Source organism: Mastomys coucha, unplaced genomic scaffold, assembly GCF_008632895.1.
Source record: "Mastomys coucha isolate ucsf_1 unplaced genomic scaffold, UCSF_Mcou_1 pScaffold13, whole genome shotgun sequence".
Lineage (NCBI taxonomy): Eukaryota > Metazoa > Chordata > Mammalia > Rodentia > Muridae > Mastomys > Mastomys coucha.
In genome coordinates this window covers 56,292,809-56,316,788 of record NW_022196895.1, presented here as the reverse complement: position 1 = coordinate 56,316,788, position 23,980 = coordinate 56,292,809, and the positions used below count along the sequence as shown (strand labels likewise).

The following is a 23,980-nucleotide window of genomic DNA, read 5'->3' as shown; positions in this document are numbered from 1 at the left end:
TTCTGGCCTCTCTTACCCCACATAAAAATAATAAAGGAGAAATGGAAAGGCATATATCACTGACTCTCACCTATCATCTGACCCTTAAGACGCTGAGATGTGTAGCTCTAACCAGTGTTTGTTAAATCAAACAGAAGACACACTTGAGCTTTGTCTGCTTTATTTCACTACATTAAGCAATAAGGCAAAACACTAACCTGTTATTCATAAGTCACGGAGTGCCTCTCACCCCCAAAGGGACCAAGAAGGATGCTCATTACAAAGATGCACGGGCATTTAGTGCAGTATGCCTATAACATGTATTTGGAATAAACTCACAAACTCAAAGTAACTTAGCCTTAAGCATCCAAAATTGTAGTTTCAAGTGCTAAGGATGCCTGTCTCTTGTGTCTTGGTGCACACTGACTAGTAATAAGAACCCTACACCTGATCTAATACACAAAGGGTGACAGTCACAATTCCCAATTCACCACCTGCAAGTGTTGAACCTTTTCTAAGAACACAAACAAGACCAGCTTGCACTAAACTTACCTTGAAACAGCCAACAGCTGGTATTTGTAAGCTAACTGGACTTCTTGAAACAACAACAAAACCCCCAAAACCCAAACCCACAAGTGTTTGTCCCCCAGGAGTGAAGAGCCCCATTACTTCAATGTTTTCCTAGGGAGTAAGTATGAGTGTCACTGGGTAAAGGCAAACAGACAGACAACTGTGCCAGTCTCCACAATATGTGGACAATTGAGGCTATTTGCACTTTGATGCTGCCTCTTCCCCCCTCCCCCGCCCCCCAGAAGATACTGAATAGTGGTCTCATAGTAGGCATTAACTTGTGGCTTTGTAGAGTTACAGAAAATCATCTTGTTAGGGTTAAGGGTTAGGGTTTGAAACTTGTAACTACCCAACTTTCAGCTCCAGCTTCTAAGAGGCAAACAGTCATTGTTCTCATAGTATTAGAGATCAGTATTTTCTTCTTTTACTCTAGTACATATATTACTCTGTGGGAATATTGTTTCATAAAGTTGGCTTGACCTTAAAATCTTTAAAGAACAAAGTGTCAGCCGGGCGGTGGTGGCGCACGCCTTTAATCCCAGCACTTGGGAGGCAGAGACAGGTGGATTTCTGAGTTCGAGGCCAGCCTGGCTACAGAGTGAGTTCCAGGACAGCCAGGGCTATACAGAGAAACCCTGTCTCGAAAAACCACAAAAAAAAAAAAAAAAAAAAAAAAAAAAAAAAAAAGAACAAAGTGTCTTTCAATAGCTTCCTAAGTGGAACGAAGACTATTTTCTGCCATCTAGACTATACATTCTTTAATACAAAACAAAACCCCAGAGATTTAAAATGAAGACCAAAGCAGGGTTTGTAAACAGGAACTTCTTCTTCCAAGGTCTGTTGGCCACATACTAGGAAAAGTGCAGCTGGTCTACTCTGTCAACTTTGATTTTAGAAAACATCACAGAAATTAAGGTTTGCTACTCAATGTTAGGATTTGAGAAAAACAGCAAGTCTAGAGTTGGGCTGGCATCCTGGCTACTTGCTGAACTTCTATGGCTTACAATCAAAATGGTCTCACTTCACACAGCACAAGAAGTCTTATATTCATGAAGGGAAGGCTTCTTTTTCTTTGTGTCCAGGTTTGAATTTAAAGGATTGACAGTTAATTTGCCCTTCAACTCAGCGGAAAGAACATTAGTTTGGATCATGCTAAAAGTCTAGTTTAAAGGCCCAACGTTAGAGCAATCCCTTGATTTATAGAACAGGGCGGCGAGCTGGGCATGGTGGCAAGTATCTTTAATCCTAGCAGGTTGAGTTCCAGGCCAGTGAGAGTTACATGGAGCAAGCCTATCTGAAAAACAAACAAACAAACAGGAAACAGACTAGAGAAGGGCAGATGGTGAGATCCATAAAGGCTGTCTCCCCCAGCAGCGTTAGCCCCTGGGTGTTGTGGTAATATTAAAATAAATGGAATTTCATGATGTGTAATTGCTTGCCGCTCAAATTCTTAAAAGTCCCATATACTAGTGAGGAAAATGACAAGCATGTGACAGGTGTACTGTGTTCCTTTTGAAGAAACAAAGTGCCTTAGGAAAGTGACAGGCTGCCCTGTCATCACAAAGTTAAAGACACACCGACAGTCCTATTACTCTGTCAAATGGAAACCAGTGGCAAAATGAGAGCCAAGGCTATGAAGGGTTATGGTTACAGGTTATCCTTAGCAGAATGCAGAAAGCCGTTGGAACTCCGAGACCAATGCTGCGACACGAAGACAAGATCTGCTCTGGATCACTACCCTAAGGTTTCCTGTCAAACTGTGACAGGCACACAGCACATTTCTTAGGGAGTAAATCTAACACCCCTCCGAGGAGCAGCCACTCCTGTACTGGATGGAGCTATGCTGTTACTCAATGTGCAGGGCTCAGAGACACAGGCTTCCTGGTGTCAACAGCAGTTACCCTGTGCTCCCAACCCTGGCCTGTCCTCCACGCCACAGGATTCAGTAGTGATGGGTACATCTTTATAAACACGACTGATGAAGCAGCAGCTTCCACACTGTTAAGAGTTGTGTTGACACAGCTGTGGGTGGGATCGGCCCACCAGGTAGCTTTGTTTTAAGGAAGAAGAGGGCCAAAGCTCAGTTCCACATGCTGAGTGAGCCAGATGACCTCTGTGCCCTGGTCACTTTCTTCCATCGGGCGGATGGGGGCAGCTAGGTTTTTAAAATCATGTTTCATCTTGAAGCACACGGTCACTTCCCCTTCCTCACGCTGTGGGGTGACTTTGATGAAGATGCCTACTTTGTTGGCTTTTCTGAAGGCTACAATGCTATGGAAAGAGAAGCACAGTATTAGGCAGGCAAGAAGTCAATCAAATCAACAGTCTCCCAGTCATCAGGGCGGGAACCTCTGCTGTGACCGACATCTTGCTGACCAGCAGGCAGGAGCTTCTTAGGAAGCACTGAGCTATGTACACTTGCTGTTCTGCTCTGTTTTCTTCTTTTCCTTTCCTTTTCTTTCAAGTCAGGGTTTCTCTGTTAAACAGCCTTCATTGTCCTGAAATTTGTTGTATAGGTCAGGCTGGCCTCAAGCTCACAAAGATTCATCTGTGTTTTGTTTTCTTTTAAAATGTTTTATTTATTTAATGTGTATGGGTGTTGTGCCTGCATGTAAGTCTGTGTATCACCATGCCCAGTGCCTGCAGAGGCCAGAAGAGGGCATTCAATTCCCTGGAACTGGAGTTCATATACATGGTTGAGGGCTACATCTGGGTGCTGGCAATTGAACCTGGTCCTCTGAAGAGGAGAGGAAACTAACTATTCAGCTATCATCTCAGCCTTTTACAGTTAAGGATTTCATAAATAGAAAGGGGAGACATTTTTCTTTAAAACCTAGGCAAGGAAACATACATGAGTGAGCATTTCTGAGGTCTGACTCTGATATCTAATACAAGCCATGTCTTTCCTGTTCAGTCCTGAGCGTGTGGTGCTATTCTGAAGACCACGGAGCTGGAAGGCAGTGGGGCCTAGCTGGAGGAGGCAGTCCACATAAGGGCACACTCTAAAGGTTACCTGCTCATTTCTAGTCGATCTGTTTGCAGCTTTCGCTGCACTATGTGATGCTGTAGCCTCGTGCACTCACTGTCAAAGACACAGGCGAAGCCTCCCCTACCTTCATGCCTCGCCTGCCATGATCAACAAAACTCCCTCTGAAATCAGAGCTAAATAACCTGTCCTTCCTTAAGCTGTTCCTGCCAGATATCTGGCCAGGCTCCTGGCTCAGCTGACTGTGGTCTGAGGACACAGAAAGATCACTTACTCAGGGTCATCCTGGAAGTCCTGGGGCTCTGCCAGCTCATCATACTCTGCTGCTGCATCCTTGCCGGCTAAGATGAGCTCTTGGGGAGGCACCACCACCTAAGAGCAAAAGAGAGGCCTGCTTCAGAAGAGCTGGACTGCAGCAGTGCCATCTGGACAGAGGTGAGCATCTATGTTTAAAGTCTTTACAGGGTCTTAAGACTGCTGAGGAGCTTGGGCATGAGAACACAGGGAGGAAATGACAGGTCAATGAGGACCCCCTTCATGGGGGAGCATCAACACTATAGAGCACTGAGAGTGATCCTGCAGGGGCTGAGAGTGGGGTGGAAAGACCTACCCTAACTGTGGTGGCACTATCCTAAGGACTGAGGTCCTGGATTGGGTAAAAAAGGACAAAGTAAGCTGAGTACCACCATTCACCCCCATTACAAGACTCAAAGATAGACTGTGTCCAACTGACTTGAGCCCTGGCACGACTTCCCTGCAATGGTGGATTGCACCATCCGAACACCAGGCAAAATAAGCTTCCTTAGGGTGGTCTTGTCAGGACTTTGTTGTTGCCAGTGTGGGTTATTTTGCTGTAGCAGCAAGACAAGTAACTAGTATAGCTTCCTGAAGGGAATTTAACCAGGTCAAAGGCACTGGGATGTGATGAATCTTTTTCCTTTTTTTCTTATTTCAATGTTACTTCTGAACCTATGTCCTTTGCTATATTATTTTAAAAATAATTCCTGGTATACTTGAAACACTTTATTCCTTTCCTCCCTCTGTAGACACAGGCCTTTCTGACACTGAACACTGGGTATATTTCTATTTATGCTTGTGAAGTACAGTTTAAATCCTTATGTTGCAGCTGTTCCATAACATGTTATCTCAGAGTCCAACAGAGACTATCAGCCATATTCCTAAGAACAGCTGCAGGGCAGCGGTTGTGCTGGGGCGACAGGACAGCACAGGACAGCAACACGTTAAGCAGCACAATCAAGGCTGCATCCACATTGCAGACCTTTACGTTTCTAGCTCAACTAGACCTATTTACTAAAGTTATTTAAAAAAAAAATAGATGTAAGGACATGTGTGACCTTTTTCTGGAGATGATGCTAGTGAATAAAATTAAAAGGCAGAAGGAAAAAAAGGTAGGCTCCACTAGGAAATTCTCTAGTGCTATTCTTTGTACAATAGCTGGGGTTGCCAGCATTCCTTCTACAAATGCTCACTATGACTATCACACTAAGTTACAAGCCAATACTACATACAATTCTCTTAAGATTGCCATCAACTTGACTAGTGGGATGGCTCAGTGAATCAAAGTACTTGCTATCACACCCATGAATCTTAGTTCCTCTGGACCTACATGGTAGAATAGAAAAATGCTTCTGACCTCCATGTGCACATTTACACATAAATACATGTATGTAAAATTAAAAATTACACCTCTAAGTGGCAAAATACAGACCAAAGCTGCATTTCACTCATGAATTCATTTAAAATCATCTTAATATCTACCCACTGCTATTTGTACTTTATGTAAATAGAGAAGTAAATAGTAGGAATGTGGAAAAGACATCTGCTCCTAACTAAAAGGAGATGACATCTCATGAGTTGTCAGGCATGAGTGTTAAACTGAGTGGAAAGGGTGAGCACATTAGGGAGACAGCGCAGGAAGGGGTGCTCAGGTAAAAGCGAGCAGCAAGGCTGCCCTCCAACAGAAGCATCCACACCCTCGGGCGCAGCCATCAATATGGCAGCATCTGGAAAATGCCCAATGTGAGGATCTGGAGGAAGGTCACATCAGAAAGTAGTTTGTTAGGGCCTTCATCCTGAAGTCAGAGTTGCACATGATCAGCAGGCTGAGCAACTAATGGAAGAATGGCCTGGTGGCAACACGTGACAGGTGGGGTGATGTGTATGAAAGAGGAAGGTCAGACAGGTCTCTGACTGAGACTCAGTGAGAACAATGAAGTTTGACAGGTAATGGCTGGGTGTTTGAGGACAAGATAAAATTAAGATATAGAATCAAGACACTGCAGATCACACACAGAAATGAGAGACACTACGGATTCTTTTAGGCCATGTCCCGTGAAGCCACTGCAGGTGAAGTCAGGGCCTGTGGGAGACAAATGCCCTTACCTTCGCAGTGCTGTTGATATTATCGGGGTCCCCTTCTTCACACTCCAACAGAGTCACATGGGTGAGGTTCTCCACTGGATTTGTAAGAGTCAAGAGGACCTGGCTCTCCTGTAGAACAAGAGCATCTTTCAGGTGTCATACCCCGACTAAGGATGGTTTTCTTAGGTGGATCTTAATGTTTCACAAAACACACAAAATGTTTCACAAAAATTACCCCGTTTTCCCAGAGCAACAGCACTTCCTGCTCCTGTACATCAGACTCCCCTAAGAGTGTTAGCTGATCTTTCGGTTTGTGTTAGTAATGTACCCTCTGAGGTGGCTATCTCACTAGAAACTGGGCAGATTCTAGTCACAAGACCCAGACACTTTGGAAGTTTGCAGTTCCTATCCCACTCTGACTGTTGCTCAGGGAATAAAGAAAACAAACAAAAAAAAGACCCTAAATAAAACATCATAGCCATAGGCTAGTCAGACGTATTACTAAGGGCAAGGGAAATGACACATTAAGACTCTAAAACCTTTTAAACATTTCCAAAAAATGATCATATAGCCCATTTGCTATTCTGGAGATTGGTAAAATAAAGGGATGCTATGAACTGTTTCATGAGCAGCATGAAAGCAAAGAGCCAGAGAGGCTGCTGCAGAACAGTCGATCACTCATCAGTACACAGAAGGGGACCCTGTGGAAGAAGGGCTATGGTACAGAAGAACCTAACTGACTCCTGGTGCTGATGCAGACATATCTGAATCAAAAGGAAAGCTCCCACTGGCAACAAGAGAAGCTGCCTACCATCATCTTTCTTTTTCCCAGTTTTCTAATTTCACAGAATGTGTAACCTGCTTCTTACACATTCAACATGCTGTTGGCAAGCCTCAATTTCGTGATCACTTCAAACTGCTCTTGCCCTGCACCTTTCTTACAGCATCCCATTCCACACACACAGCCACCCACATACAAACATGCATAGGCTTATCAAGTCTGCTGTCAGTAAGTACAGTACTAACCTTCATGTAGCGAAGGTTGGGGATCGACATGATTCTCACTTCTGGAATATAATTGCTACAGATAAATACAAGCATGTATTACTGTTCACTGGAGTCTCTTAAAATGATTATTTACCTTAGAAAAACCCCACATACATAAATTAATGCTACAAAAAATATTAATTAGATCAAGAGAAAAATGAAGAATTATTACCACAGTAAGAGGAGATACAAGAAATCAAACTAACAATTAGTTCTGTCTCAAATTTTTAGGAGTCCAGCCTATATGTATACAGAGCTGGGTTAGGGCTTATAGTTTTGTGTATCACACGCTTTTTGTATACATTTATTTTGGGTGACTCACACTTAATTCACTTAACAAGATAGCTGGTTACAAGATTTCATCTCAGCCGGGCGGTGGTGGCGCACGCCTTTAATCCCAGCACTTGGGAGGCAGAGGCAGGCGGATTTCTGAGTTCGAGGCCAGCCTGGTCTACAGAGTGAGTTCCAGGATAGCCAGGGCTACACAGAGAAACCTTGTCTTGAAAATTAAAAAAAAAAAAGATTTTGTTTCAATAGCTAGCATTCTATATGGCTGTAAATGAATACACTCCTACCATGTACAGCGCCTCTTGCATGCCAGGCAATATTCTAAGTTACTGTACAAGCATTCACCATAGCATTCACTCAAACTCTATGAGACAGGCATGATTATCATTACAAAAAAGAGATGCTGGGTGTGGACAGGTATAGTGTCCAAAATCCAGGCACTCTACAATATTCTTACTCTTGATTTCAAAATCTCAGGCTGCTTGAATGTTTGTCTGGACTCACAACTGCCCAGGTTCAAATGCCTACTCAGGATTTATACACCATGACCCTGCTGTGTAAAAAAATGGCGATTTGCCAGGCGGTGGTGTCCCACGCCTTTAATCCCAGCACTTGGGAGGCAGAGGCAGACAGATTTCTGAGTACAAGGCCAGCCTGGTCTACAGAGTGAGTTCCAACACAGCCAGAGCTATACAGAGAAACCCTGTCTCAGAAAAAAAAAATGGTGATTCGAATGAGAATGCTCCCTGTGGGCTCATGTATTTGAATGCTTGGTCTGAAGTTGGAGGAACTGTTTAGGAAGGTTTAAGAGACGTGGCTTTGTTGGAGGAGGTGTGTCACGTAGGGGGAGGGCAGGTGTTTAGGCTTGAAAAGCTTGCTCCCTCTCCCTGTCTCAGGTGTACATTATTATATCTGTTTTTAAATTAAAATTTTTTTTTCAGACAGGATTTCACCATATAACTGTGGCTAGCCTGACACTTGCTATGTATGTAGATCAGGTGACCTCAGTGATCCACTCGCCTCTGCTTCCTGTGTGCTGAGAGCAATAGCATGCATCACCATGACCATCCATGTTAAAACAAACAAAAAACCCAAACCACTATTACCATGCTTATTTGTGTGTGAATGTATGGAGAACAGAGAATCACTCAGGAATAGGTTCTCCCTCCACGTTCTATCAGTCCCAGGGACTGGACTCAGGCTGTCAGATTGTTCTGGAAGTACTTTACCCACTGAGCCATCTAGTTGGCTGGCTGTCAATGTGCTCCTTAATAGTCTTTTCTACACAACCATTGACAATCCCCAGTGAGTTAACACTAATTTAATCATCTTTATTCATTCATTGAGATGCTATCAGAACCAAGAAGTAAAACAAATGTTTTGGAGTATGCTTAAATTTGCTATGCTTTAAGTTTAATTTTTTAAAAAAAGTCTTAACTTACATAGTTTAAATTTGTAATAATGGGTGGTCACTTTTCACACTGCCAGAGAACACATCACAACACTGTCACTGATACAAACACATTCCTGCTTCTGTCTTCTGGGAAGCTAGGATTCCAGGATGTGCCCTAATTTCAGGCCACAGAGCCTTAATTCTACGCTTACTTGAGACTTCATGCTAGTCAAGTAAATGCAAAACCAGAATAGGAATAGAAAGAAAAGACTATTCTTATGTGATTTTTTCTTTTCCTCTTTAGATTCAAAGAGATAATCCCCATTGAAAAACACCCATAAAACCTCAATCAACATTCTAAAATACTTACACAGCAACCAACTGGATTTTGAATTTAATAGATGTTGGATTAAATTCTGGCTTGCTCAAGTTGTGCTCACATTTCTAAAAAGAAAAGTACATGTCAGAGGGAAACAAGAACATACCTGAAGAGCCACAGAACCATTACAAGCACACAGAAGGTAGTTAATAGAATTTTATATTCTGTCCTGTCCAATGTCTATAAATTCTAGAATAGAATTTATGCTATTGATAACTAAAAATTATAGAACATTTGAACCATCACTAATATCACTGCACGTACTGCTTAGAAACTATGAACAATGCACATACCAACTTAAGCACCATACTGGCTTCATTACATCACTGTACACACAGCTGTTAATGTTCTCACTTAATAGATGCTTAAAATGGGACCCAAGAAGAAGTAACCTATATAATTTTGGAGATCTGTATGAATGGAAGCAAGGAACTAATGACTTACTCTAATAAAAATATTCTCTGGTACAAAGCAGTATCTAGTATACAGAGTACATTGCAGTGTGTCTGTTTCTCTGCAGGGCCAATCTAGGCAGACATATCTCTTGTTCTGTTTTCACAATACAAAGGGGAAATCTATACGTTCCTTTGGCCTTTCTTTCTTACATTAATCTTGGAATTCCATTCCAGGACACATAGCAACTTCATATTCAATGTTCCACTGTAATGATTTCTGTAACTTTAACCAGTCAATTAAGACCTTCTGAGTATTTCCACAGCATGAGTGCTGGATGTGAGTCACTTTCCAATGTAGGCTGTGTCAGGAAGACAGTGTACTAATGGGACCATTGGGAAGGCCATTTACTACTACTCTCTGCTCTCTGAGGACTAGGAAATAGCATCCCAAAGTTGTTCTTAATACACATTTTTGTGATCACTGTAGAAGTTCAAGATCTTCCATGCTTACTAACTACAGAATTTTCCGTGCCACTTTCCCTGGTTATTTTTATATCGGGTTAACCCTGTGTTTGGTTTTGGACAGAGTGGTGGAATTGTAGGCGCGTGCCCTGCTTTCTATTGTATCTTCCTTTGCTGAGCTCCTTTGCTAATCGTGCACCTTATGAACAAGTCTTCTCAGTCTCTTGTCCTTTTTATTTCTTACAGATCTTCTGTGGGATGGGAGCACAAGTTTTACTATTGACTGTGGTGAAAGACCCAATGTTATTTTTGTTTGTTTGCCTTGTTTGTGAATAAACTCTTATTCAGAAATCATATATGAATAATTCTGTTTTCTCCTTCCATTTGTCTTTTAAGTTTTCAATTTTCTCATAAAATTTACTTAGCCAAAAATGGTTTTTGATAAGATCTCCTGTACCTGAGCTGACCTTGAATCTGTTATGTAGCTGAGAATGACCCTGCATGTGTGATTGCTCTTCTCTGCTTTCTGAGCACTAGAATTACAGGCATGTAGTCCACACCCAATCTTATGGGGTACTGGGGATTGAACTCATGCATATTAGGCAAGTGCAGCATCATTGGAGCCACACACCTAACTGTCCTAGTGAATTTTAAGTCTATTCTTTCCCCAATGTTTTATGCCATATATTAACAAACATCAACTTTTTTTTTTTTTTTTTTTTTTGGTTTTTTTCGAGACAGGGTTTCTCTGTGTAGCCCTGGCTGCCCTGGAACTCACTCTGTAGACCAGGCTGGCCTCGAACTCAGAAATCCGCCTGCCTCTGCCTCCACCACTGCCCGGCAAACATCAACTTTTTTAATTTAATTTTTTGTTTGGTTTTTTAAGACACGGTTTTCTAGTTTAGCTCTGGCTGTCCTACTAGCTCCATAGACCAAGCTGGCCTAGACTCAGAAATCTGCATGCCTCAGCCTCCCAAGTGTGGGGATTAAAGGTATACACCAGCACAGGTAAGACCCTGTCTTGAAAAACAAGCAAGCAAGCAAGCAGTGTCTGTAGAACCTCCAGTACCCCTTCCTCTTTCCTGGTGAGAACTGAATCCAGACCCTTGTGTATGCTAGGGAAGCACTCTAACATTGAGCTCTATCCCCAGCTCTTGGCTGGGCCTTGGAGTGAACATCCTCCTGCCTCAGATTCCCAAGAGCTGTGATTACAGGCATGTACGACCATGTCCAGCTCTTCAGCACATTTATCCTCTCTCTGAATTCTTGTATTTGTGTTGTTTCTAAGTGAGTTGTAGCATCTGTTCAATCTATGTCTTTTACTTGTATAATTAATTAATCAGTGAGAATGTGGACCCTTCTCTCCTACCATGTGGGCTCCAGAGATCAAAGCACCATCATGCTTGATGGCATGTGCCTTCATGTGACATCTGAGCCTGACAAGAAGCTTCTGCTAGGATTGGCAAGATGGCTCAATGGTTTAAGAGCACTAGTTTCTTCCAGAGGATCACAGTACAATTCTCAGCACCCGCATGGCAGCTCACAGCTGTCTGCAACCCTGCTCCAAGGGAGTTGACTCCCTCATATAGACATATATGCAGACAAAACGCCAATGCACAAAGAAAACAAATAAAAATCACTAAGATGAAAAGTAAAAATAATACGATTAAAACAAGAGCATCCGCTATATGGTCATTCTACATTCTTAGTTATCTTTTGTGATAAATATTGGACATTATGCCATTCATTCAGATGTTTTAGCATTCATCGCCAAAAATATGAAAATAAATATTATCCCCCCCAAAAAGACTTAATTCTTTGATAATATAAACAATCCTGCTAATTTATACTCCTAAGACTGTATACTTTTCCTTGTGTGCCCCTTTCTCCTCCTCCCTTCCTCCTTCTGTGAGGATCTAGGCTATTCTCTGTCTGGATCAGGAGCTGCATAAAGTATACACACCGTGCTGGCAGGTATACATTTAACATTAGAGATTAGTCACATGCAGTTATTTAAATGACATGAGTCAGTATCTTGGCTAAATTTCCTATTTCTAGAACTTGGCAGCCGTGTAACACCCGTGAGTACCACTCTGCACCCAAGTGTCAGGCAAGGGAGAGTGCAGCACCACAGGGTGCCCACAGCACACAGGATGCTCACAGCACCACAGGATGCCCACAGCACACAGGATGGAACCTAAAGACCTTTCCTCCTTTTACTCTGTTTGTTTTTATAATTTACTCACAATCTCTATTGTTCTGTAATTTCCTAGAGATTAAATTATAGATTACCTTTTTCCTTGCTTCTTCTTAAATAGTGTATTAGTGTAGTCTGGATTAGCCTAAAATGTCCTGCATGCTTTTGTGGGCTAACATTTTGAGGGTACACTCCATCTTCAGATACCCTAGTGTCCATATCTGTAAAGTAGAACAACAGCAGCGGCCTCCAGAGCCATCAGTATTGAAGCCTATGTCCATTTGACCTGCTGCATTCTCTGAGCTTTCTGTATCTTCTACAATGGCCAGATACAATCATGCCTATCTGCTTGTCTCCTGTACACAGGCAATTCTGCAGAGGAGTATTTACCCGACAGCGCAGGGACCGTTTGATCAGAAGGTGCTTGTGTCGAGGATAAAGCTGTGAGGCAGAGACTGGCTGTAGGTCAGGCTGTAAGAGGCGCTGCTGGAGGGTAGTCACTAACAAGAAAGCAGAGACCAGGCTTAGTTTACAGTCATTTTCCAAATCAGACTTGTATGTGGGCAAAGACGTATGCTCCTGAGCGTTATGCTAATATGATAAAGTTTTTAAAATGAGTCCACGTGTTTATTTTCAAACTCTTAAGAATCCCAAGTCCTGAGGCGTGTAGGGAACCCCACCATAAGCAGCTGGAGAACAGAGCAGGATAGAAGAACTTAGGCAATTACCCTCTGTTAAGTTCACTGGTCGCGTGTAATAGTCTTCAGGCAGAGGCTCTACTTCAGCGATGGCCTGAGCTGGCTCGATCTTTACCTCTTTCTGGTCTTCTCCTTCTCTAAGGCTAAAGAATGAGAGGCAGTGACTTCCCAGGAGCTCACTGGATCCCTAAAGTCCTTACCAATGACTCAAGAATGAGAGGCAGTGACTTTCCAGGAGTCCACTAGGTTTCCCAAAGTCCTTATCAATGACTCAAGTATTAGGTACTCCTCTAAAGTAGACTAGCCTTTTATTTTGTTTGTTGTATTTTTTGAGACAGGGTTTCTCTGTGTAGCTCTGGCTGTCCTGGAACTCACTCTGTAGACCAGTGGTGTGTACCACCACTGCTCAGCATATAGAATATCTTAAAGTTTGGGTCTTTTCTAAGTCTAAGAATCTTTTTCTATTTGGTAGCTTAAAAAAACAGAATAAAACAACATATTCTTTTAAACATTCCTTTTGCTATCTGCTCTTCTCAGTTGTTTGATGTCCACACTTACGAAAGTCCAGCAAGTGTACTAATGGATGCACCAGCTCGTGGTCGCTGAAGCCTGGTTCCAAGACTGTACTTGTCCTAAACAAAGTTCAGAAACTCACATTAGAAAGGCCAGTTATCCTGCTATTGAAAGCAAGAACTAGGAGAGCATAGCATGAGAAGCTCGAGGGAAAAGCAACAATTAAAACAAAACAAAAACTAATAAAGCCAACCAGCTATTCAAGATGTATTTTTTTGTAACCCACATTATTACTCTATTCCTAGAGTAAGCAACACAGAGACTAAAACAACAGTAAAACAGTCAAAGTGGACCACACCGAGCTTTTAACACTAGTCTAATTGCATCCAAGCTATGGTTCAGGCAAGAACTACGTGAAGTGTCCAAGACACATAATGACTATCTGCCAACTTCATCAGGGCTAGCAAGAATCATAAAAGAGAACTTACCACTACATGAATAGTGTGTTGCTGTAGAGCCCCCAAAAAGCAGCAGGTTGCAACAGAGATAAAAAAAATGAAGCATAAGATAAAAGCAAATGCATAGAGCCAGCGGGTATATGGCAAATGCATACAGCCAGCAGGTATATGGCAAGGTTGGAAGGAGAGAGCACTTCGTTCCAAGTTCTGTCCTAGTACGTAGGTGTGGAGATGCTGATCAGGCCACTGGACCACTTGGGAACATTCACTTCCTTCTTTTTTAAGTGTAGGTGCTTTGCAAATCTTTATGTTCAATTAAACTCAAGTGTGTTTCACATTATGGCTTTAATGGCTTAACTAATTGTCCAGCAGATGCAGTATGCCAGGTTATTTCACCTTTCCAGATCTCATTTCAAGTGTGCAATGGGGGAATACTATCAGCCTCACAGGACTGCTGTGATTAAAGAAGATGACAGACATTATGACATGTTATGTACTTAACATATCATTGACATTCAATACATGTTACTGATTCAACGTCAACATGTTAGGGCTCAAGCAAGTACAAAAAAAAGCCAAACTGTTCTGTGAGAATAAATGAGACTTAGGGAACAAGAAGAAAAACTCAAAATCCCATCCACTGTTACTGTCTAATAGTTATGAACTAGCAGAAAAATGCATCTACCAATAATTTCTACCAACAATTCCACCTGCCTGCGCATAGCACCGCTTATTTAACCAGACAAACACACTGTGCAGGGCCTGGGAGAGAGTGCTTCCCCAGCAGTGACAGCGCCACCACAACAAATACTGCGCATGTGTCAGTGCTTTCCACCTCTGAAAAAAGTAGGATGGGAGTGTGTCAAAATAAAAACAAACAAAAGACTAGAACTGGGAAACCCCAGTGCCAAAAGTACATTACAAGGGAAGGCAAAATAAAATTGGCCACTCAACTACCTTCTTTACAATCTTTCTGTAATAAGCAAAGACAGTAAACAGTTTATAGAGCTTAAAAAAGTAAGCAGTAAATTTTGGGAGGAATAAAATGAAATGGAGCAATGGAGGAAGAAAGATAAGGTGCTCTTATGAAAACACAAGGAATTCAAATAGAATTAATGACACACCACAGCACAGATGCAGGCTTACATGTCTTACTGGAGGAGCTGGTTTTGATACTAAGTACTTCTGTCTAGGGCACAGGCCGTTTTCTGAAATGGCCACTGTTCTGGTGCCTTATGGGCCTTACAAAAATGTCTTTCTGTGCCAAATTCTCACCGAAAAAGCCAAAGGCATATAATTTCTTCGCCGTGCAAGCTTCTTGCGATCTCGTTCAACCTTCTCCTTTTGAGCAAGCTGCTGGTAATATTCAATCAACTTGTTCATCTACAAGAAATCAAAGACTGTATTTGTTTCTCAAAAAGACTAATGAAGTCAATCAACTACACTGACTATAAATAAAACGAATAAAGAAACAAGAGAATTTTTTCTCACTAGTGTTTTCAGAATTAGAATGGACTCTTCGAGTCCAGCCACAGGATGCCCGGGCTACAGGAGTAAGGATGCTGTCAGGGCGCTGTGCTCCACGCCTCACTGCTCTTCCCTCCTGGGTGTGACATACTGTTAACCTCTCTGTATCACTTTTCAAACAGTGTCCCACCATGTAACCCTGACTGGCCCCAAATGCAGAGCTCCACCAGTCTCTGTCACTTTTTGATTAATTTTCTTCATCATAAAACAGTGTTAATTATAATCTTTCAAACATACAACAGAAAGAATAATCTGTAACTCTGACGCATCCTTTGCGCTGAAGACAGGCTTTCCTTTGAATACGTCCCGGCTGTTACCAGTTATGTCCTGACACGCTTCTGGAACACAGTATATGACACACTTTAAAACATACACTTTAGTCCATTCTTTTAATTCCAAGTATAATGGACTTCCTATACATCATCTGGTTTATCTTTCTATCCATTATTAACACATCTACCTGTTCTTTTCAAAGGCTGCGCCTCACTGCATAGAACAAATGTTCTAAAAGGTATTTAATCATTTCTTACAATAGGATATTAGTTGTCTTCAAATTAGCATCTTTACTACAAACAGATTTATTTTAGGTATACAGGTACTTTGACTACATGTCTATCTGTGTACCACAAATATGTAGTGCCTGCAGGGGCCAGAAGAGGGCGGTGGATCCTGTATGACCTGGTTGGAATATTTCTGTCAACTTGGTAAAGCTAGAGTTATGCTGGAAGAGAACAACTGAGGAATTGTCTCCATCAGATTGATTGTATGCATCACTGTAGAGCACTTGCTTGACTAATGACTGATGTGGGAAGGCCCAGCCAACCATTGTCGGTAGTGTCATCCCTGAGCAGGTGGTTGTGGGCAAACCCTAGAACAATTCCTGCATGGTCTGCTTTAGTTCCTGCCTTGACTTCCCTCAGTGACAGAGTGTAACCTGAGTTTAAGATGAAATAAACCCTTTCCTCCTCAAGTTGCTCTTGGATACAGCCTTTATCACACACAGCAAGAGACACGGAGCTCAGACACCCTGGAACTGAAGCTGCTATGTAGGTGTAGGTACTAGGAATTGAACCAGGTCCTCTGGAGCAGCCAGTGCTATCAACCACAGAGCCATTTCCCCAGCCCATGCAGTTGTTTACAAAACATTAGTGTGATCCTGTCATCTTCTTGCTTTTAAACATTTAAAGGCTTCTCAAAAGTCCTTGCCTACAAGGTCAACCCTCAACGCCCTTTCTGCACTTGCTGCAATTACACTCTACTTCACTCTATCTCACTTTCTTCTACCTACAGGCTATTCCCCTGCCTGAATTCTTTCCTGTCTGTGTCTAGCATCTCCAGACAGCAGCATCGTGCTCACATGCTGACTTCAATAGTTGAAATTGCCAAGTAGTGTTGACAAAGCACAATTTCTCCCTTACATTATTTGCAATAGGTAGTTTTCTACTTTACCTGGAGATGTTTTCTCCCTTTCTCATCAGACAAGCTAAAGATTCTCTCTCTCTCTCTCTCTCTCTCTCTCTCTCTCTCTCTCTCTCTCTCTCTCTCTCTCTCTCTCTCTCTCTCTTTCTCTCTCTCTCTCTCACACACACACATATATGTACAAGTACTTGTTCATAATGCATGTTTTTCTGTAGCAGCAAAGAATTCAAGAAACCTTTATCAACCTATAGTACCCACTAATACATGTGAGAAAACCATTTCTCTACCCCCTCACCCTGGATACTTTCAGTATTTGCTTAGTTTCCAGTTTGACAGTACAGTGTGCGCACTGATAGCAGCTCAACAGTTTCTCTCTGTTCTAAGGCAGAGGTTTAAAAGGCCAAGTACAAGTGCATAGTGCAAGTACAAATGTTCCATCCTGTTCATAGACAGCCATACTAGTCTAGGGTACCATCAAAATTAGCAGTGTCTTTAGGGCTGAAAGGTCTAATGCTTGTATTTCCAGAATATTTGATAACAAAGGAAAATTTTAGTCATTGTTGGTTGTATGAAGAAAACAATAAAAGCCACTTTATTCTTTTTTGAAATACATCTGGAACAGAGAACCAAAACTATAGTGTTCTCCACGAATTTATGTAACAGAGAAGAACGGCCACTGACTTAGTGCCTCTCTGTGAGTAACTGAACCCCAGGCACAAATTCAGGCAGTTCTTAGCATGGACCACACCCACACCCACTGCCCTCCTTGCTTCATCCTCTAAGGCCTATGTTTGCGTACTTACCCTCTGTGTGTGAGGATTTTCTGGTTCTTGCCAACCACCACTAGCTAGAAAATAAACATTAAACAATAATTTTACCTTTTTATTTTCATAAAATGTTGTCATAAAGTAAAAACATGAAAACACAGAATCTCCAGGAAAGAACACCAGAAATCTTATGGACTGGCATGCTAAGAAGAGCTCCCCCAGGCCCTTTTCCCAGTACTAGACTGAGCCTAGAGCTCTGCCCACCATTGAGCAAGCTCTTTAAACAACTCAGGTAGTCAAGTTTACGAATCAAGAGCTTTTACCCACTGAGCCATCTCATCAATCTTATTTCTAAATGTTTAAGATGCAATCCTGTTAAGTTGCCAGAGCTGGCTGCGCTGTGTCCCAGCAATCCTCCTACCTCAGCTTCTTTAGCAGCTTGGATTATAGGCCTAGGCCACAAGCCCAGCATAACCTTATTTCTTTAAACATGGGGAGGGTGCTAATGATCATCAACAGCACCAGCAACGGATGCACAGGTCTGCTCCAGGTGCCTGAATGGTTTTCTGTACTCATAGCACAGTCTGAGGTCGAGGCCTCTAACACACACACGGGACCCTAAGTGGGCAGTAAAAGGAAGCAGATATGGTAGTGCAGTATGTGTCTCTAATTCCAGCACTTAACAGGTGGAGGCAAGATGACTTTATTTTTTTTTAATTTCTTTAAAAAAAAAGGACAAAAATTCTGTAGGCACTTTGCTAAAGATGCTATATGTGTGACAGATAATAAAGAAAATACTCATGCCTATAATTCTGAAACACTGGAGGCTGAACACAAGAATCACCATTACTTTAAAAAATGGTTTTTTTTTTACCCGGGCAGTGGTGGCGCACGCCTTCAATCCCAGCACTTGGGAGGCAGAGGCAGGCAGATTTCAGAGTTCGAGGCCAGCCTGGTCTACAGAGTGAGTTCAGGACAGCCAGGACTACATAGAGAAACCCTGTCTCAAAAAACCAAAAAGTTTTTTTTTTTACATAAAAAAAAGCATAAGGTAAAACAAATCAGAATTGGACAAAACAAATACACAGGAGGAAAACAGCCCAAGGAAAGATACAATAATCAGAGATCCATTCATCTACACACTCAGGAATCCCTTTTATAAAAACACTGAACTGGAATCCATAATATAATATACACATGGCACGGTGCAGATCCAAAAGTCATAATTTCTTTAAGAGCAGTTTGGTACTTAGTGAAACTGTCAAAAAAACTAAACAAAACACAAACTGAAAGAGCAATAGCTCAGTAGTTGAGAACACTGTTGCTCTTATTGAGGATCCTGGCTCAGTTCCCAGCACCCAAATGTCCCTAACTGCAGCTCCAGAGCAGCCTCTTGTGGCCTCTGTGGGCACTGCAGCCATGTGACACATGGATAGCATAGAAACAAACAGCTGGAGCTAGAGATGGCTCTACAGTCCAGCTGCTCTTCCAGAGCACCCAGGATAGAGTTCCAGCAGCAACTCCAATTTTAGAAGATATAAAACGTCTTCAGACAGAGTGAGAGCTTGCTCAGAAAGTAAATAAATAAGGTTGGCAAGATGGCTCAGTAATGAAAAGCACACGCCACTAAGCCTAAAGACCTGAGTGAAGAGTCCGGAACCAAACGGTGGGGAGCACCAACTTTTGAGAGTTGTTCTCTGGCCTCCAAACAGGCATGCACACATGAACAAACAGAAAGGAAAAATAAACTAACTTATTAGGGAGATGGTAATATATGAGAATTAACCTGTCTGGCTAACATGCTATAAATTAGATTTAAAACATATTTGTGGCATAGATGAAGTTTTCACTTGTATTTTCATAATCTGTAGTTAAGATGAACACCTTTTTGTTGTTCTTTTTCCCCATTAATTTATTCATTCATTTTTTACATCTCGTTCCCAGTCCCCCCTTACTTGGCCCTTCACCCATCCTCTCCCCTTCTTCCCTGATAAAGGGGAGTCCCCTCAAGATGAACACTTTTTTTTTTTTTTTTTTTTTTTTTTTTTTTTTTGAGACAGGGTTTCTCTGTGTAGCCTTGGCTGTCCTGGAACTCACTCTGTAGACCAGGCTGGCCTCGAACTCAGAAATCCGCCTGCCTCTGCCTCCCAAGTGCTGGGATTAAAGGCGTGCGCCACCACCGCCCGGCTAAGATGAACACTTTTTAAGATGATCATTTTTTTTCTTTGGTTTTTCGAGACAGGGTTTCTCTGTCTATCCTGGAACTCACTCTGTAGACCAGGCTAGCCTCAAACTCAGAAATCCGCCTGCCTCTGCCTCCCAAGGGCTGGGATTAAAGGCATGCACCACCACCGCCTGGCTAATATCATTTTTTATGTTCAGTTATGAGATCCACTGTTCAACTCCTTCGCTGTATTCTTCCTGACTCCCTTGAAAATTGATAAATTTAATTTGGCTAGTCATTTTTAGTGTATTATTTCTGAGTCCTGGTTTTCTAAGTTTATCACTTTTAATTTTGTCCATGATGTTTAAATATCAGATTTGAAAGAAATAATTTTTTTTTTTTTTTTTTTTTTTTTTTTTTTTTTTTTTGGTTTTTTGAGACAGGGTTTTTCTGTGTATCCCTGGCTGTCCTGGAACTCACTCTGTAGACCAGACTGGCCTCGAAATCAGAAATCCGCCTGCCTCTGCCTCCCAAGTGCTGGGATTAAAGGCGTACACCACCACTGCCTGGCTAAGAAAGAAATTTTTGAGGCAAAGTTACCCATAGCCCAGGATGGCTTTGAGCTCTGGGCAGGGAAGGATGACGCTGAAGTTTTGTTGCCCTCCTTTCACCACTGAAGCGCTAGGATTATAGGTGTAGACTACCATCCCTGGGTTATGCAGTGCTGGGAACTGAACCCAGGGCTTCATAAATGCTAGGCAAGCATTGCACCAACTGAGCTACATCTCTAGTCCAAGAAATACTTGTCTTTTAAATAAATGGTATTAAGTTTGATTCTAGAAAAGTATTAGATTCATAAAGGCTACTTCACCAGTTCTAAGAAAATTAAATAGTATTACTCTATCTGAGATGAAAAACTATAATGTCGGGTGGAGAGACGGCTCAGTAGTTAAGAGCACTGGCTACTCTTCCAGAGGACCCAGGTTCAATTCAATTCCTAGCACCCACATGGCAGGTCTCAGCTGTCTCTAACTCCAAAAGATCTGACACCCTCATATAGACAAACCTGTAGGCAAACATCAATTCACATGAAATAAAAATAAATCACTAAAAAAGTTTAAAAACAGCCGGGCGGTGGTGGCACACGCCTTTAATCCCAGCACTTGGGAAGCAGAGGCAGGTGGATTTCTGAGTTCGAGGCTAGCCTGGTCTACAGAGTGAGTTCCAGGACAGCCAGGGCTACACAGAGAAACCCTGTCTCGAAAAACCAAAAAAAAAGAAAAAAAAAAAGTTTAAAAACAAAGAAACAAAAACCAAACAAACCAAAACAACAGCAACATCCTCATCAAACTTTGATACCTAAATGTGAGGATAGGAGTACACAGAAGACTACACGACAACTGTTCTGACCTGAGGTTCTCCTGCCCAACAGATACAGAGCTGAATCGCAGCTCTGACAGTAGTACAGAACCTCACGTGTAAGTCCACACACTCACCTACAGATTTGTCTGCCATGCCCACATCTCTGGACGTCCATCGGCAAAACCCGCAGGCCAGGTAATAGGCTTTCTTGGCGGTGGTTCTGGCTGGGTCGTCTGGAAGCTGTGTGGAGATACTTGTTGCTCGGGTAGAAAGGGTGTGCATGCACCCAGGACAGTCAAAGCAGTTGGCACATCTGTGGCATGACAAACACAGCCATCCACTCAGCTGGTACTTATCAAACACCTATTGTGCTAGACGTGGGTTTAGTTCAGGAACTCTTAAACTTTTGTTTACTTCTGAGCACTTTCACTGGAGAAATTTTTACATACTCTCTAGTATATATTATTGTGAAACAGGTATACAAATAAAACACTTACTGCTAACAGATCAAGAAAAATTTAAAAACAATTTATTGTTTATACATATAATTTTACCATTTATTAAATGTGAAGAGCTTTTGGGGCCTGCCTTCTAGGAATTTGGTAAGAATCTGACTTTGGGCCAGGACATGGAAGTAACAAGGGAGTAGGCTCAAGATCTTGATCATCTTGTTAAGTCCCTGAATACCCCGGGACAGTTTATGCCTTGTTTGTTCCTTGACTACTCTGTTTATGCCTTAGGACTGACCATTTCTTTGTATGTACCTAGAATGATATAAACCTGCTTCAGCCTCAGCACTGGCTGGAGTCATGTTACAGTGTTGTCTAATTGTCTTTTTCTTTTCTGTCCTCACTCCCTCCCTTGAGACCCTGTTGACTGAATGAGCTGGCTCGGTCAATTAAAGATAAAAGCGAGTTTGTATACTAATACGTATGCTTGTTTATTCTTGCATTATAAATTAAATCTTTGCTAAATAGTTGATAATGCAGGATAGAGAATCTTTAATGCTTTTCAGAGTTGGTATTTTTTTGGTGTATATATTAAGTTTTCAATTTTAGTCTGCAAGGTAGCAGGTTTCCTCATACTTGGTTTTTGTTTACTCTTCCCCAACCCTATTTGATAATTAAAATAATAATAATGCTTAAGTCAGCAACTCAAGTTAACTTATAAAATCAACCATTCTTATATAATACAAGCGAAAAAACTACAATTGATACCTGTTGAGGAATGACGGTAGAAAATGTTGTCTTTGCAATGATTAAGCTAATATGCTTGTATCCTAACAGAACTGTGTATATGCTGAAACAACTGCAGCTATAAGCTACACTGGTCTCCACTGTGAGCAGCACTAGCAATGCCAAGTCCACAGACTGTTCTCAGAGCCACGGTCATAAGAGGCAGTAAGACACAATGTGTGCACTCCCCGCCGTAAATACGTGTTTGACTCTGAATGAGACTCTGTTTCAGAAACCTTTGACTACTGTCAACTTTTAAAAGTCCTCCCATCTAGTCACATGAACCTATATATGGTCACAATTCACAGGTTAGGAAACTATGGTCCAAATGTTAAGAATTCAAACACTCTCAAGGAAAAAAAAAATTCTGGGTACTCTTACCAAGTTTAACATTTCAGAAGTACTATATATCCACTTAAGAACAAAACAAAACAAAACCCACCAACCTGTGTGACCCATTAGAGCCCAGCTCCCATCTCCTCTATAGAGAAAAATCAGCTTCTAGGTGGAGTTTATACTCCAGTTTCTTTTTATGCCAACAGAAATCATAGAGATTTTAAAGAGAAAGACAAATGTCACAGTTTGGGCTGCGAGAGAGGAGAAAGCATTGTGTGATAGAGAAGGGAGGGCCAACAGCGTAAGCAACCGCGAGACTGGATTTGGAAAATTACTATTTGACTGCTGTGCCAGAGAGCTGAAACAGACACCGCCATGGATGGGCGTGGTTTAAAGTGGAGTGCTGTAGGGCTTTCTGCTTTCTTCGCAGATGTGCTCAGAGAACATTGCCCCTTAGGAACCCTGGACCCTGGTGCTTTCTGCTGTTGTTTGAAACAAAGTCTATATAGTGCAGACTGGTCTTGAACTTGAGATCCTTCTGCCACTGGCTCTAAGTGATAGGATTAGAGTTGTGAGCAACCACACCCGATTTGCCCTGGTGCTTTCGGGACTCCCACAACCCAACGCAGTCTCATACAATGTCTATTATCTTACAATACTATCCGTACAATATTGTACAGTGTCTATTGTCTTCAAGTCAGGGAAGTAACACCATCTACCTTACAAGAAAATGAGGTGATAAATTAATGTATAGAGAGCATACAATGCAGTGTCTGATTCTCAGGAGTAACTTCTTAGAGCAGGAAAGACAAATAAGAGTGGCTCATATCCACACATGTACAGGAATACGGCTGGTAACCACAAGTTTCACACCAGACGAACCCTGGCACTACCATAGCAATGGACACCGCTAACAGCCAGGTCATGGTTCTTAATGTCCCTCCACTGAAAAGAACCCTGTTCCTTTGAGAAATGACAAATTCTAGTTGGAGGTGGAAGAATATATTAGGTAAACTTAAAATACCTTAAAGTACTGTTTACTCCAGTACTGTACTGGTAGGAAATTGCTCAAATTCATAGAACAAGTCAACGCTCTCTTTACCAGTGATAGAGGCAAGGCTAGAGGGGTTCGGGAGAAAAGTACAAGAGCTCCTGGTGGCTCTGGGATAGAACACTCAAGCACTATTACTCCTAATGTATAAAATAAATATTCCTGAGTAATGACTAAACAGAAGAGGCAGGCTATGGAGGAAAGTCCTAAACAACTAATGCAAATAAACTGAGAGGGGTGTCGAACTCCCACTCTCATCCATTCTCCTGTCTACTTATAAAAACATCATCCAAATACTGAAAGGCATTCTATGAATACTGCCCTAGCATCCCTCAGTATTTTAAAGTCATCAAAACCAGAGAAAGTCCAAGA

General features: G+C 41.9%; 1 protein-coding gene across 2 annotated transcripts in view; it reads right to left on the bottom strand.

The window, feature by feature from the left end:
• Window positions 1-1,299: 1,299 nt before the first annotated feature.
• Window positions 1,300-23,980, bottom strand: part of Dctn4 (dynactin subunit 4) — a 27,022-nt gene continuing 4,341 nt past the window's right edge. The window contains exons 3-14 of one of the 2 annotated variants that reach the window (XM_031365762.1): window positions 21,121-21,299; window positions 17,497-17,540; window positions 15,023-15,130; window positions 13,778-13,798; window positions 13,335-13,408; window positions 12,807-12,919; window positions 12,469-12,578; window positions 9,016-9,089; window positions 6,944-6,998; window positions 5,939-6,046; window positions 3,810-3,907; window positions 1,300-2,820 (exon numbers count right to left, since the gene is read on the bottom strand). In XM_031365762.1, the coding sequence (XP_031221622.1) occupies window positions 2,607-2,820; window positions 3,810-3,907; window positions 5,939-6,046; window positions 6,944-6,998; window positions 9,016-9,089; window positions 12,469-12,578; window positions 12,807-12,919; window positions 13,335-13,408; window positions 13,778-13,798; window positions 15,023-15,130; window positions 17,497-17,540; window positions 21,121-21,299 (1,198 nt within the window). In that variant the 3' untranslated portion in view covers window positions 1,300-2,606. The remainder of the gene's footprint in view (window positions 2,821-3,809; window positions 3,908-5,938; window positions 6,047-6,943; window positions 6,999-9,015; window positions 9,090-12,468; window positions 12,579-12,806; window positions 12,920-13,334; window positions 13,409-13,777; window positions 13,799-15,022; window positions 15,131-17,496; window positions 17,541-21,120; window positions 21,300-23,980) is intronic. The other variant, XM_031365763.1, reaches the window with a different exon arrangement.